The 14,900-nt window shown below is 36.4% G+C and overlaps 1 protein-coding gene across 1 annotated transcript in view; it reads left to right on the plus strand.

The window, feature by feature from the left end:
• The window catches only part of TRDN (triadin), a 372,172-nt gene that overhangs the window by 301,932 nt on the left and 55,340 nt on the right, over positions 1-14,900 (plus strand). The window contains exon 24 of the mRNA XM_024759083.1: positions 5,267-5,305. Within this exon, the coding sequence (XP_024614851.1) occupies positions 5,267-5,305 (39 nt within the window). The remainder of the gene's footprint in view (positions 1-5,266; positions 5,306-14,900) is intronic.

Genomic DNA, 14,900 nt, shown 5'->3' on the forward strand with positions numbered 1-14,900 from the left:
CATTTCAGAAGGTGAGAAAATTAAAATTTAGAGTGTTTTAGATGCCTCACATTAGACCATTTGGTTTTTAAATAGGGAAATAAATTTTAAACTGAGGGATTTTTTTGTTCATTTGGTTTGTGTCTGTCTGTTTTTCTCCAGCTGCAGTGCAAAAAATGATCTCTTGCTTTGGATGAAATTGGGCAATTACTTGAGAACATCATCACCTTGCCCCTCTATTATGCATGAAAGGATTCCTCAGTTTACAACCAAAGATAACACCGATTTAGAAACTCAAGCAGAAAAAATAGGAGCATAGAGAATGCATGAGGTTTCATAAACATATGAACATGGTTCAATAAGAGGAAGGAAAATATTAAACAGTCCATGGAATATTGAAGGAAAGAAATGTAGGCAGAGATAAGATGAAAAGTTGTGGGGTAGAGGCTGTCGGGTGTTGGTTCTCTGTGTAACTTCACCCAAACTCAGGACAGTTTTGTCTTTTGGAAAGCTGTGAACTGAAGACATTTCAAATCAAACTGAAAGATAAGCTTGTCTTTCTCACAGTTGTGTTTACCTGTGTCACAAAATAATGTGTCCACAGCAGATGAAATCAAATGCTACCTATTAAAACAGACCTCTTATTTGCAAAACACTTTCTCTTAAGACATAGTTAAGAAGAAACATGTGTTCCCTGATGGTTCTTCCAAATCCCAAATTGTGTAGCGAGCTGATTGGAGTGACAGTAGTGCTCTACCCCATCCAATAAAGCCTCAGGCAGAGAACAAAATGTGAAAGTGTGTGTGTGTGTGTGTGTGAGTTTTGCAAACCATTTGTTGTTAAATAATACAATGAGGACACAGTAAAGTGTACATGTATATATGTATGTAATTATAATAGTAGTGGATTTTCATCAAAAAATGCAAATGATTACTCAAATGATATAAAAATCATGGGTTTAGAATAAATTTATGAATGTTACTTCATTTAATACAACTTTAATTGCTTTATTTAAATATATTTATATTTAAATATATTTTATTGAACATCTTGGTAGAAAAATATAAGAAAAATCATTTCAAATATCAGTAAAGAGACTAACATACACTGTTGGCTTTGTGTCTGATGCTCAGTGCTTCACACGTAGTGTTCAACTTCATTTTCACAGCAATCCTTTTTTTTTATTAATGTGAAAATTGAAGCACTGGAAGTGAATTGCCCAGGTCACACAGCCACCTGAGGTAGATTTGAGAGTCATGTCTGGCAATATGACCTGCCTCCTTTGCCAGCAGGCTTTCCAGATTCCCTCAGACCAGAACTCACATACAATTGGTTAGGGAAAACAATGCTGAAGTTCCTTGGTATATTTTATATAAATAGGTTTGGTCACCTGCTTTTAAATGTAAAATCTTCCCACGCCACTAAATATTGAATACTACTCCAGCAGTGAGTGAGATAGCTATCAATTTTCTATCCATGTTCAGTATATTTACCTAGTTTAACCAGCTTAATTTAGGAAACTGTTTATACGATTCATGATTTAATGACTGGCTGGAAAAAAATAGAAACCTCAGTGGCTTTATCGTTCATGCTAATTACAATCTTAATGACTGTACCTATAAGATGTAGCACGTGGCTTACTGTGTAGTTTTTATGCATGAAATATTTTAAAACTTTCATTCTGTCTGTATCAACAGTAGTTATAGCAGTGTGCGTACAAGTGTTTAAGGCTTTGGAGTTGGAATAAATCAATATTCAAAGACCAGTTTTTCCACTTACTAGGGAGTACATACTTAGACAAGTATTAAGCCTCAGTATTATTATCTGTAAAGTGGGTGTAATAATAGTATTTAGTTCATAGAACTGGTAAATGAGGATTATATAATTGTTCATTCTGTTGCACAAATTTTGTGCAACAGATACTTATTGATCCCTAGTCTGTGCAGAGCACTGATATAGACACTATCATACAGCAGAGAAAATGAAAATTCACCCCAGGACTCATGAAATTTGTATTCTACTGGGGTTAGAGAGCTAATAACAATGAATATTTAACATTATGTAAATAAATTATAGATAATGCATATAATACACTTACTTAGTACCATATATAAAATACAAAACATCATTAGTTGCAAAACCAAGAATTATTATTATTTTTTTTTTTTTTTTTTTTTTTTTTTTTTTAAGAATTATTATATTTTATTACACATATAAGGCTTCTATGTGCTGAAGAAGCAATTTGATAATGATAACAAAAAAGATTGGGAAAAGAAAAATCAGTGGCATTCAGCTTCTAACTTGCAAAGTATTTAAAGTGGAGATATTCTTAAAAGAATGCACATTCTTGGGATTTATATATTGCATAAATTTCTTTCTTTTCAATTTATAAAGACAGAACAGAGACTCCTAAACAAAGTTGATCCCCACTGCTGCCCTTCTCTAAATCAAGCACATGCATGTTGAAGTTTTGTTTGGCCTGCTTTACTTGAGAACACAGTGTTGATGACACTGAAAAATCATTAATGAAGCTCTCCTCCCCAGACCCACCAGCAATTAACATTTCATAAGTGAAATCAACTGCCTGGAAAAGTCAGTGCTGCATATGAAATGGCAGGCTGTCTGCTTCAAACACTCATCTTGGGGATTGCTTGATTCTATGTTTCTGCAGTGCTTGTGAGTTGAGCCCAGAAAGAAGGGCTCAAGTGAAAAATGTTTATGGAAACCAATAATAATCAATGGTTAAAAATATTTAGCAGTATAGACGGGGTGAAAATAAAAGTTCCCGTTCTCTTTTCCCGGCTTCCAGATCTCAGTCTTCAGCATCAAATACTGCCCTTAGTTTCCTGAAACTTCTCAATGAAGACTTTTGACTAAACTTAAAAAAAATATATATATATAGACATATATATATTGTTGTTATTTGACTATATATACATATATACATGAAATATGTCTATATATTTTTTTTTGTCATTTTTATAGGACTAAGAACAGGCATCCATACGTGACTCAAAAATTAAAGACACACCTCAGTAGAAATGCTGTCTACAAAACGAGGGCACCAAGTTCTTAGTGACCAAGTAGGCTAATAAAAGAGATGTCCACCTTAGAAATCCTCACCTATCAATTCCTGCTTTGCATATTCAACGGTGAATTTCCCGTTCTGTAAGAACAAAAGAAAATTACCTTGAGAGATCATGTAATTTAAGTTCATGAGCATAATTTTAAAATAAGTAAGCTTTTTCCACACATCATTCTTAATTCTTACATCAATTTTACAACATTATTTTCTCCATTTCAGCAATGACAAAATTGAGACTTGAGGATTTAAGTAATGCCCAAGGTCACAAAACTAAGTAAATGAGCTTGCTTAAAAAAGCCAGATTATAGATCCAAGAGGCTCCTTTCCACGCTTCCCAAGAATTCATAACTTGTGTGGTTATCATGTTAGTGTTGTTTACATAACACCAAAAGTCAGTAGTTCTCACATCGTCAGAGGGTCCACAGCCACGTGCATGCTGAATGATCATGAGTGGTTATAAAATTTCATGAACAAGGTAGAAGTTGGTTCTGGTTGTATTGTGCTCATAGCTGATAAAAGTATTCCCCACAACTTTTAGTTTTTTACAGAAGGTCTTTTGACAAACATTAAGTCTAAAATGATTCCACTTCAAGATTACATGGCAATGTGATTGACAGGGGAGAGAACCAGGTGTAGAGTGAGAAGCAAAACTCTTTCAAATTAGACAGCTCTACATGAGGAGCAAAATGCCTGTGGATCCCGTCCTAGGACACTGAATGTTTATCTCTAACTCTAGAAGCATGAATCAGTTTTTCTAGGACTACAGATACACAGGAGGGAGCATTTCATATTTCTCTATATTTTTTGCTCTATATTTCGTTGTCTATATTTGTTTTGTTCAGTCATTCATTCAACAATATTTATTGATCATATACCACATGTTAGATATTTGACCAAATGCTGATATTTGAGTAGTACACAAGGCACAACTCTTGCCCTATGGAACTTAAAATCGAAAGAGGGGATACAGACAATAAACAAAAATTAATTAAAAATCATATAACGAAATTTTATACCACATTAAGGCACATAGAAAATATTAAAATAATGTATGTCCTACCCGGTTAAGTGAATGGGTCAACTAAAAAGAGAGAAATATGTGCCAGGGAGTGTGGAAGTGCAATAATAGCGCTGATATCACTTTTTACAGGATGTGCATTCAAGTGGTACAGGAAGTAGGGTGTGAATGGCTATGGAACTCTCTATTACATAAAATTCTGCAGTTAAGCAAATGAGCTTTATAAAAACTTGTAACTCTAGGAAATAGACTCCATTAGGCCAAGACCCAAATAAAGCTGGTTAGCACTACCCCTGACACAAAGTCTGTACTCAGTAATATCCCAACCACAAGCTCACTTTTTCTGCTGTTTGAAGGGAGAGGAAAAATTGTAATGTACCAGAGCCCTTCTGTTAATCAAAACAAGACTTTATGCCGAGAGAGGAGAACTATGAGGCCAAGGCAAAATTGTTTAAATAAGAGAAAGGACTGGGGAGCATGAAAATATCAGTTATTGCAGTTGTTGGGGTAGTGTCACGAGTATTACTTGGATAGCTCAAATCTATGTATTTATCCTATACTGATATTAAGTTAGAATGCAGAGTTTCTAGACAAAAGCCATTGTCCTAGGAAATAAGAAAGCACAATACTTTATTTTAATGTGTTTATACTATTATACTGAAGTTAATCCAATTTATTTTATAAAATTAATAACAAATACTACTAAAAACAATAATTACACCAGTTTGAAATGATTAAATTAACCACCAGGTGGAGCTCCATGAATTCGACGTATGTAGTCAGAAGTAGAAAATCGCTTAAATTGGTCAAATTAGGAAAAATTACAACACATTTTTTTTCTGAGCCATTTTGGCTAATTACCTTATTTGCAATACTTAGAGAATTTATGAATTATAAGAGATGGGCTCTTATTAAAGACAAAATGCCAAATTACTTGATTAGTATAAAACTTTTTAGCAAACTGGAATTTAAACCAATGTCCTTTGCTTAAGTTACTTTATAGTTTACTATAAATACATATTCCATTGTATACTGATAAAAGTATATAACTATAAGTGAAACTGAGGACAAATGAGAAAAGTCTATTAAACCTGCCTACTATTCTATTTAGTACAGATTTTTTTAAATGCTTATTTTTTCCAATTTGTTTGTTTGTGTGTGTGTATGTGTTTGTCTCACCCCAGAACCTGAAATTAAAAAAGATGAAAAGATGTCCAAAGCAGGTAAGGACACTTTGTAAGATTTACATATAAGTATATATTCTGTTTATAATGAACAAGGCCGGTGTTACAATCAGGCTGTGTAAGGCCTTGAAATGATGAAAACATGGAAAAAATACTCGTGTATTCCAAATATTTTAATTGTAATAAGCCATACACAAAAGTATGCTAAAATTAATATAGCTTCTGTTTTCTGTTAGCAAATTTCAGATACATTTGTCAAAGCATTGGAACTGTTAACATATGCTGCTCCTTATTTATCTACCGGGCAATTGAACATTGTTTACAAAGTGCTAAGGGGACAATTTCAGTTTCAGAGAATTTAGCCAGGTTGTGACAAATGCCTAAATCTTATTCTTATAATTGGTTGAACCTTATGGAATCACCTGTACTCGAACATCTTTTACCTCAAGAACAGTAGTTTCATACAGTTCAACATAAAAGATTCAACTATTTTCTTTCCCGCTAATTAAATATCCACATACTCTTTGGAGGAGTAATCCATTGCCTTACTGACCATTAATTTGAAAATTGGAATACTTTTACAAGAGACTTCCTGCAAACAGTTTCTGCGAGAAAGGAAGACGAGATTAGCTGGTCACTTTTAAGACAGGTGTTAAAAGTTAGAAGAAGAAACATCATAGAATAAAGTGCAGGGGAAAAAAAAGACTAAAATTCCTGAGGAAAACTCCAGTTAATTACAGTCTTTCTAGGGCTAACCCTATACCAAATATTTTATATCTATGTGAAGATATTTACATGTCTGTATCTACATACGCAAAAGAAAGTTATATCTATATCTCTCCCTATAGTGAAAGTGATACTATGTACATGCATTCATATCGTTGGTGTTAAGATATTTGCATATACTAATTTTCACAAATTTTAACCTACATTTAAGTAATTCTTGCTTCACCCTTCTGTGTATAGGTTAAATAGTAACCCAAATTATTGTCACTTCTACGAAAAGTATTGTCAACATATCAAAGGGGATTGTTTAAGTGTTTTTGTATTTTTAGTGAATGAACTAAACATTTTAAGTGACTTTATAAAATCTGAAAGTATGCATTCTCTGGAAGATAAATGGAAAAATCAACAATTTTAAACAGTAAGAAAAATGCATGATAAAGACAAAATGATACATTGAGTCTTAACATCTAAAGTTATAATTGAACTTTAGATATATCTGAAGAAAAGGAAAAACTATGTTTATAAATTACTTTACTGCTGTTAGCACCCTTACTGGGGTCAGCAAAAACTCACTGGCCAGATGAAAGGTGCATGATGTCACCCCTTCCTGTAAGCATAGCATTGTATTTTATGCTTTATTTTACTTTTGGTATATAATGGAAAATAGTAATATATGCACTATAAATTTCCTATTATTGGTTGACATTAAATAATTATGCCTGTTTTTATGTTATATTTATTTTTCTCTTCCTAAAAGGAAAGAGAAATCAGCACTAAGGGCTATTTTGTTATAAAATATAATCAATTAACAATTTATTGACAACATATATTATATTAATATCACTGCCATATGTCTAGAATTGTGCTTGTTGATACAAAGTTTAGAAACAAGTGATAAGATATTGTTTCTGTCCCAAGAGAATATGATCAAGGACATAGACATGAACTATTGAAAGATGGCTACCAGATAATTAGTTACATTTGTGAAGAGTGCTCTAGGAGTCTAGAGAGAGGGGACATTCCTGTAGTCTGTGTCAATCAGTGAAAACTTCAGGGAGATGACGGATTAAGCTGGGATTTTAGGAATATGCAAGAGCATATAAGCTGACTTCTGCCATGCTTTATAATCACCTTCCTGCCTCAGATGCAAGAGCATCTGAGGCAGGAAGGTGATTATAAAGCATGGCAGAAGTCAGCTTTATAGTAGAAAAACATGAATTTGACTCTCTTTGCCACTTGCTAGGGATGTGACCTAAATTCCTTAACGTTTCTGAGTTTTAATTTTTTTGTCTATTGAATACTCACCTGGTAGGGTTGTTATAAGAAATCCAGTTGATGTTTGCCATTTGGTTCAGATTCAATAAAAGGGAGTTCTATTTAGGAGTTAACCCGGAGGCAGGGATGAGCATGGCATAAGCAGGAGACAGTGAGGAGAGGATCAAGGACCAAAGGAGATTCCAGGGGCTACATGAGGAACAGAAAATGGCAGGACTGCAGCAATGACGTCTGCCCATATGAGTAAAAGCTTACTTTTATAGTAATCTAAGAGTTATAAATGTGGGAGAAATTGATAGGGAGAGGTAGAGAGGCAGCATTACGGAAGTGAATTCTGTTTACTTTAAATATTATTTATAGCCATGACTAATATTCTGTGTGGAATTATTAAAAATTAAGTTTTTTTAAATATCACAGGACCTAGCAACCCATTGAAGAATACTAACAGCATCTTGTTATATACCCTTTCAGTTATGTGAATACAACAATCACAGTCATACTCTCTGTACTGTGGTATCACTGCTTTTGTAATTGTCAAGCTGTTTCACAGGAAAAGGCTGGAAACTGATGACATTAGCTATATGTGACTCTAATGTCTCAAGCACGAAAAGATGAAGAAGGTGATGAAATGTAGAAGTTGCAAAGGAAATGCAGGTGGTGTGGACAGAGGTGTCCTAGAGACACTAGGAAATCGGGAATATTCACTCTGAATCCTCACACAAGGTTTTGTATCTATGAGCTTAGAGGTTTAGAGTTAGAAGCCAAAGGAGAAAAGGATTTCTTCAATAAACAGAAACAGAGAGAGAAAAGAGAAGGGAATGAAAGGCAGCTTCTTGGAAAAGTAAAAGAACTGGTAAAAAGGAAAGTGTGTTACCTGAGAGATTGGGACACACAGTGTATCAGTATCCCAAAACCCGGACACTTACAAGAAAAAGTAGAAAAATCAGCAGTCTCAGTGTCTCAGGAAAGTCAAGGGGCATGATGACTGAGAAACAGCCATTATATTTGACAAAAATCTGTCATTTTGTGACCAAGTGGAGAGCATTTTTAGTAAAGTGGTGGAAGTAGAAAGAAGCTTAGAGGACTTAATAAGAGAATTTATCAGTAATAAGTGGACACAGAACAGCAACTACTTTTTTCAGGAGTTTACAGTTAAAAGGAGACAAGGGCTTCCCTGGTGGCGCAGTGGTTGAGAGTCCACCTGCCGATGCAGGGGACACGGGTTCGTGCCCCGGTCCGGGAAGATTCCACATGCCGCGGAGCGGCTGGGCCCGTGAGCCATGGCCGCTGAGCCTGCGCGTCCGGAGCTTGTGCTCCGCAACGGGAGAGGCCACAGCAGTGAGAGGCCCGCGTACCGCAAAAAAAAAAAAAAAAAAAAGGAGACAAAATACTGTATTCCAGCAGGTGGAATCAATGAACTAGGCTTGTCGTTTCCACGTTTATGATAGGGTGGAGCATTCCAGGGAGAGGAGGAGCATGAAATCCGGAGGGAGATATTAATTTGGAGACAACTGCCCCAGATATGACAAGTGTTGGGATACACACTATAGGTGGAGGACGTTAGCTTAATTATGAGGAAGAAAAAAATTCTCCCCTGAGCTTTGTAAAAACAATGAAAGGATAGATTAAATTAAAGCTGAGTGTACATGAGGACGCTTCTGGCCAGCAATCTTTTCTCCTAAAATCAATTCTGCAAAGGTGACCACTAACATGTCCGTTGCCAAACCCAGGGTATAGTTTTCTCGCTTCATATTACACTGACCTCTAGATAATATCTGACCATGTTCGTCATCTCTTACTCCTCAAAAAAAAATTTTTTTTTCTTTGACAGAAACGAAAACATTTAACCCACAGAGTTAAAAATACAACAACAACAAAAGATGAATACAATTCAAAAAACTGAAGCAACATTGTAGCAATTAGTTATTTTTGACATGGCATATTATTAGCCTCTAAATTCTTTGTTTTTTACCCCCTAATGAAAACGATGGCAAACAGGGCATGCATTTCATTAGGTAATTGGAGAATAGCTAAGTGTTCTTTTTGGGAAGCAATGGACATTAATTATAAGTAGTAGTGTAATTAAAACCAAAAGAAGACTTGCATGAGTAATAAGTAATAATTTACTTTTCTTATTTATCAAGAAAATTGATATTCATAAACAAAATCTTCAGAGTTCTGTAACTGCATTTCTAACTGCCTCATCAAAATCTTCACATTGTTAATCTGCCTGGACACCACTTTGTTTTACAATTGAACTCAATATCCCTTAACATTCTCTTTTCCTTTTGTTTCTTATCCCAAAAAATAGAATTCAGTTACACTGACTTAAACATCCAAGTCATTTGCAGCTTTCCCTTCTCTTTCAGAACCCAGCATCCAAGTACGTACTAAGTTATATGTTTACCAAATTTGGTCTCTCCTTTTTTTCTCTCGGTAAAAAGACCCTAGTCTAGTTCTCATCATCTCTTGCCTGAATAAATACACAAACCCATGACTTAATCATCTTGTTTCCATCTCCTCTTCAAAGATCTACCAGAAGCCTATGCTAGTTACATTTTCTAAATGGGTATGTGTAGGGGCACAGTGTTAGGTTCATTGCCACTGCATTATACGGCCCCCAGCTTATTTCTTCATGTGGCTTCCATTTGTCTAATCCACCACCACAAAGACATTTTAGAAAGATCACCAATTCTGTGGATTTTCGTCTATTCAGTGACTTTTCAATATTTTCCTTTCATGTCAGGTTCATATCAAAAACATCTTACCTGTTTAACTTCCCTCCATTCTTTTTTTTTTTTTTTAATCTTTATTGGAGTATAATTGCTTTACAATGGTGTGTTAGTTTCTGCTTTATAACAAAGTGAATCAGTTATACATATACATATGTTCCCATATCTCTTCCCTCTTGGGTCTCCCTCCCTCCCACCCTCCCTATCCCACCCCTCCAGGTGGTCACAAAGCACCGAGCTGATCTCCCTGTGCTATGCGGCTGCTTCCCACTAGCTATCTACCTTACGTTTGGTAGTGTATATATGTCCATGCCTCTCTCTCGCTTTGTCACAGTTTACCCTTCCCCCTCCCCGTATCCTCAAGTCCATTCTCTAGTAGGTCTGTGTCTTTATTCCTGTCTTACCCCTAGGTTCTTCATGACATTTTTTTTCTTAAATTCCATATATATGTGTTAGCATACGGTATTTGTCTTTCTCTTTCTGACTTACTTCACTCTGTATGACAGACTCTAGGTCTATCCGCCTCATTACAAATAGCTCAATTTCGTTTCTTTTTATGGCTGAGTAATATTCCATTGTATACATGTGCCACATCTTCTTTATCCATTCATCCGATGATGGACACTTAGGTTGTTTCCATCTCTGGGCTATTGTAAATAGAGCTGCAATGAACATTTTGGTACATGACTCTTTTTGAATTATCTTCCCTCCATTCTTGGCAACTTACTTTCCCACCCACCCCTTTTCTCTGTCTTTAAACACACAACATGAATTATCCACCCTTGGTCTGTTTGCACATGTTTTCCTCTAGCATATCATGTGATAGCAATGTTTGTTGAATGGGTTTCTTCTAACTTTGTGTCTCAGCTCCTATATTACCTCTGCTGTGAGCTGTGCAGCCTTTTCCTTCTCAGAGGAGACAAAAAATCACTCAAAAGCCACCATAGCCACAGCAGATCAACAAAATTATCCTCATAGAAAGGGAGGCATTGGTTAATGATTATTTTAAAAAATCTATTTTTGACATGTCTTGCATTTGCAGTATAGCACACGCAGAGATAGTTTTTTAAATGTAAAAGACCAACAGAGGCAGGAGGGTTTAGAGAGAGGAACTCTAGGACAATAGGTATGGAGTGATTTACAACAAATCACTTAAGTTCTGAGTCCTTCATTCTTTACCTATGAAATAGAGTTCCCATCAACAATGTATTCCACGCTAATCTAACAGACTTATTGTGAAATCACATGATATAATGTATGTGAAAGTGCCTTCAAGACCTATGAAAGCAGAAAAAAATAAAAGGCTACTCTCCATATCCTTGCTATTCCAAGGGTGGTTCACAAAACAGCATCAGCATCACCTGGTTGCTTGTTAGATACATAGACTCTTAGGTCCCATTAATAACTGCTGAATAAGAATTTGGATTTTTACCAAGACTCCAAGGTCATTAGTATGCACATTAAAATTTGAGAAAGAAAATTATACAATTCATAGACATCTAAGATTGCCCTTATCTCCAGGGAAGAAAAATATATCAAGCTTCTCTCTATACATTTAGCCAATGCAAAGTGTACATGTGATTTTGAATGGCTGTTTTCTAACTAGAAGCAAGGTCCTCACAATAACTAAGCACTGGTTGACATTGTCCATCCACTGTCTCATTTGGGTGATTTCTGAACTTTGGTCATCCATGAAATGACTGAGGAATCAACCCTTCCTTTCTTGCGACACAGCACAGACAAACAGGCATTGCTTGTACCTGTGTGTTCATTTGAGCTTAAAAGGAATAAATCCACGTATTTTGCTTGAAGTACCTGTATGTCAAGGGTAAACTGTCTTTTTTATTTTACCAGCTGGCTAAGATATTGATACAACAGGTGAATGACTTAGTGAAAGAAAACAGGATGCCCTTACACCTATCAGTCATCAAAGTATCTCTGGCCTATATCTTTTAAATAACTTAGTTCCAATTGGTTATTCTATTTAATTTACATCTATCATAGTATAAAATAAATACAGTTCAATATCTGTTTAATATTTACCATAGTGATCCTGCAAGAGAAATATGTATTAACCTTATTAACTGGATCTTAATAGATTATAGAGAGAATTTACATTCTCTCTTTCTCTCCCTCCCTCCTCTCTCTCTCTCCCTATTTCTCTCTCTCTCACACACACACACATACATGTTCGTGTGTGTGCATGCACACACACACAATACTTCATGTACATCTTTAAGTTAACCAGAAAGCATTGGATATTTGAATATGCAGGGCTCCTATAAATTGTAGAGATAATTAAATCTCAGTTTCATTAACTAAACTAAGTTATAGTAGGATCAATGGCTAAGTTTAGTTTAATAAGTATTTATAGAATTTCTACCATGCATTAAATACTTTGCTAGGTTTTAAACTCTCAAGAAATATATTTTATCTGGGCAGAGATGAGTAAATAAAGAGCTAATGCTAACAGAAAAAAGGAATAAGTAATTAAAATCAAACAAACAAGAAAAAGTTGTTCAGCGTGAATTCTGTAAACAGAGGAAAGTTTTATTTTTCCAGCCTATTGGTTCAGAGAAAAATTCCCAAAGGAGAGAATATAAGAGTAGTCTCAAAGTATGGGTGAAGATTAGCCAGGTGAAGAAAGCCTGGGGAGGATATTGCAGACAAGAGAGAGTAGCAGAAGCCTCAGCTAGAGGAGGGAAGCAGTGAGGAACACTGAGAGCCACCAGTGTTTCACCTTCACTTCAGCAAAAGGTCTGCGTGGAGGATAGGAGTAGGTGAGGCTTGAGAGGCTGTGTCCCGAGTAAGGGTTGTGTCCTTCTTCCTAAGGGAAATTGGGAACAACTACAAGAGTTTAAGGAAAATGAGATACAACTTAAATTAGAATTTCAAATTGCTCGGTCTGGTTAATTACAGAGACAAGATACAGAGGATGTCAGTAGTTTCAGGAAGTCTGTTGGGGGCAGGAGACTATTGCACTGATACCTCTAGAGTTATTAGATTCTCATAGAGCACTGGTACGAAGGAAAAGAAGAGAGCTATTATAGAAGTATTTAGGAAGTAAAATTGCCATACTATGGAAAAGGGAGTGGAGTGGAGAAAAATTCAGGATAACTCCCAGGTTTCTCTCTTGGGATAGTGTGTGGACAGTAATGTCATTTTCTGGGATTGGAATTTTCAAGAGAAGTGCAGATTTAGCAAAAGGAAGCTATATGTGTTGTGTAAAGTTTTGACATATTTATTATACAAATTTTTGTCGAGCAGTTATTATATTATAGGGGATATTGAAACGGAGCAGGACCCTATGGTCCTGGGCCCCCATGTCCTCAGCCTGCCTTTTGTCTGTGGAAAAACTTTAGCCAAAGAATAAGTTTAATTAGAGAAGTGAGAAAATGCAGAAACAAAGGAGAACAGTCAAAGGAGACCAAATAACAGTTTAATCATTAAGCAAAGTCAAGGACCTTTAGTTCCTCCTTAAGGACTACAGATAATATTCTGAGCCATATCCTGTGAGCTGTCTTATAGATACTGACACCCCTACCAGGAGGAAGAAATTAACTACATGATGACCAGGCTGTAGCCATGACATAAGCTGCCACAATTCCAAGAACTGGCCTCAGAGAAATGGGAACAAACCCTGGAACTAAAGACTGACTGTACTTAAAACAACCAAGATGATGCCGATCACACCACCACGTTACTGATTGCAAGATGGCTGTCAGAACTACCTGTGCTGTTCTGCTCCCTCCCTCCGCCAATACATCCCTGAAACTCCCCTTTAAAATCCCCTGTCCCGGGGCTTCCCTGGTGGCGCAGTGGTTGAGAGTCCGCCTGCCGATGGAGGGGATACGGGTTCGTGCCCCGGTCCGGGAGGAGCGGCTAGGCCCGTGAGCCATGGCTGCCGAGCCTGTGCTCCGCAACGGGAGAGGCCACAACAGTGAGAGGCCCGCGTACCATTAAAAAATAATAATAATAAAATTTTTTAAAATAATAAATAAATAATAAAATCCCCTGTCCGCTGAACAGCAATTGGGAGTTGGTTCTAGGACAGGAGAGTCCACCCTCTCCCCAGGTTGCCAGCCTCCGAAATAAAGCAAGCTTTCCTTTCCTACCAACAATGTTCTCTAGAGAATTGGCTCTCGAGTGGTAAGCAGCCAGACCTGGGTTCGGTAACAATTTGGTAAGTGCAGACATCCATTGGTAAACACAGTCAAGTTCCTGTCCTCCTAGAACTTATAATCTAATTGGGGTAGAGGTGCAGGAGAGACATGTCGAATTAGAGGTACCTGTGGGATGTGCATTGAAGTGTGTTTACCAGGCAGCTGGGGAGAAAACACAGTAGTTAATTCGGAAGTTTCCAGCAAAGATGTGCTGGCTTAAATGATGAGAGTTATTGACATCTACCGAGGGGAGTGTGTTAGGGAGGAACAAGGACTGAGGAAGCAACCAGGAAGGACACTGATATGTAAAGAGTGGATGGAGGGCGAGAGGGAGACTCTGAAGGAGTTAAAAAAAGAGAAAGGAGAAATCTCTTAGAAGTTCGAGACATTGTCTCAGAAACCATGGAGGAAAGAATTTCAAGGAGGAGGAAACTGTCAAAATGTCAAACATAGCAGAAATTTGCAGTAAGATAAAGACTGAAAAGTATTCTTTGGAATATATAATATGGAGTCACTGATGATCTTATGAGCAATTTTGGTGGAACTCAATGGGTGGAAAACCAAATTACCATATTTTGAGGCCTTTGGTTGGAAGTCAGAAATTGGGGCTAGAAAATATACATTGTATACTTTGTATACATTGTAGACTATTAGTTTAAAATCTTGTCTGAAAAAGGGAAAAGAGAGTGCATTTAGTTAGGAAAACAGCTGGGCAGAGTAAAAAGAATGGGAGCTGTG

This window comes from Neophocaena asiaeorientalis, unplaced genomic scaffold (assembly GCF_003031525.2).
Source record: "Neophocaena asiaeorientalis asiaeorientalis breed wild unplaced genomic scaffold, Neophocaena_asiaeorientalis_V1.1 scaffold5, whole genome shotgun sequence".
Lineage (NCBI taxonomy): Eukaryota > Metazoa > Chordata > Mammalia > Artiodactyla > Phocoenidae > Neophocaena > Neophocaena asiaeorientalis.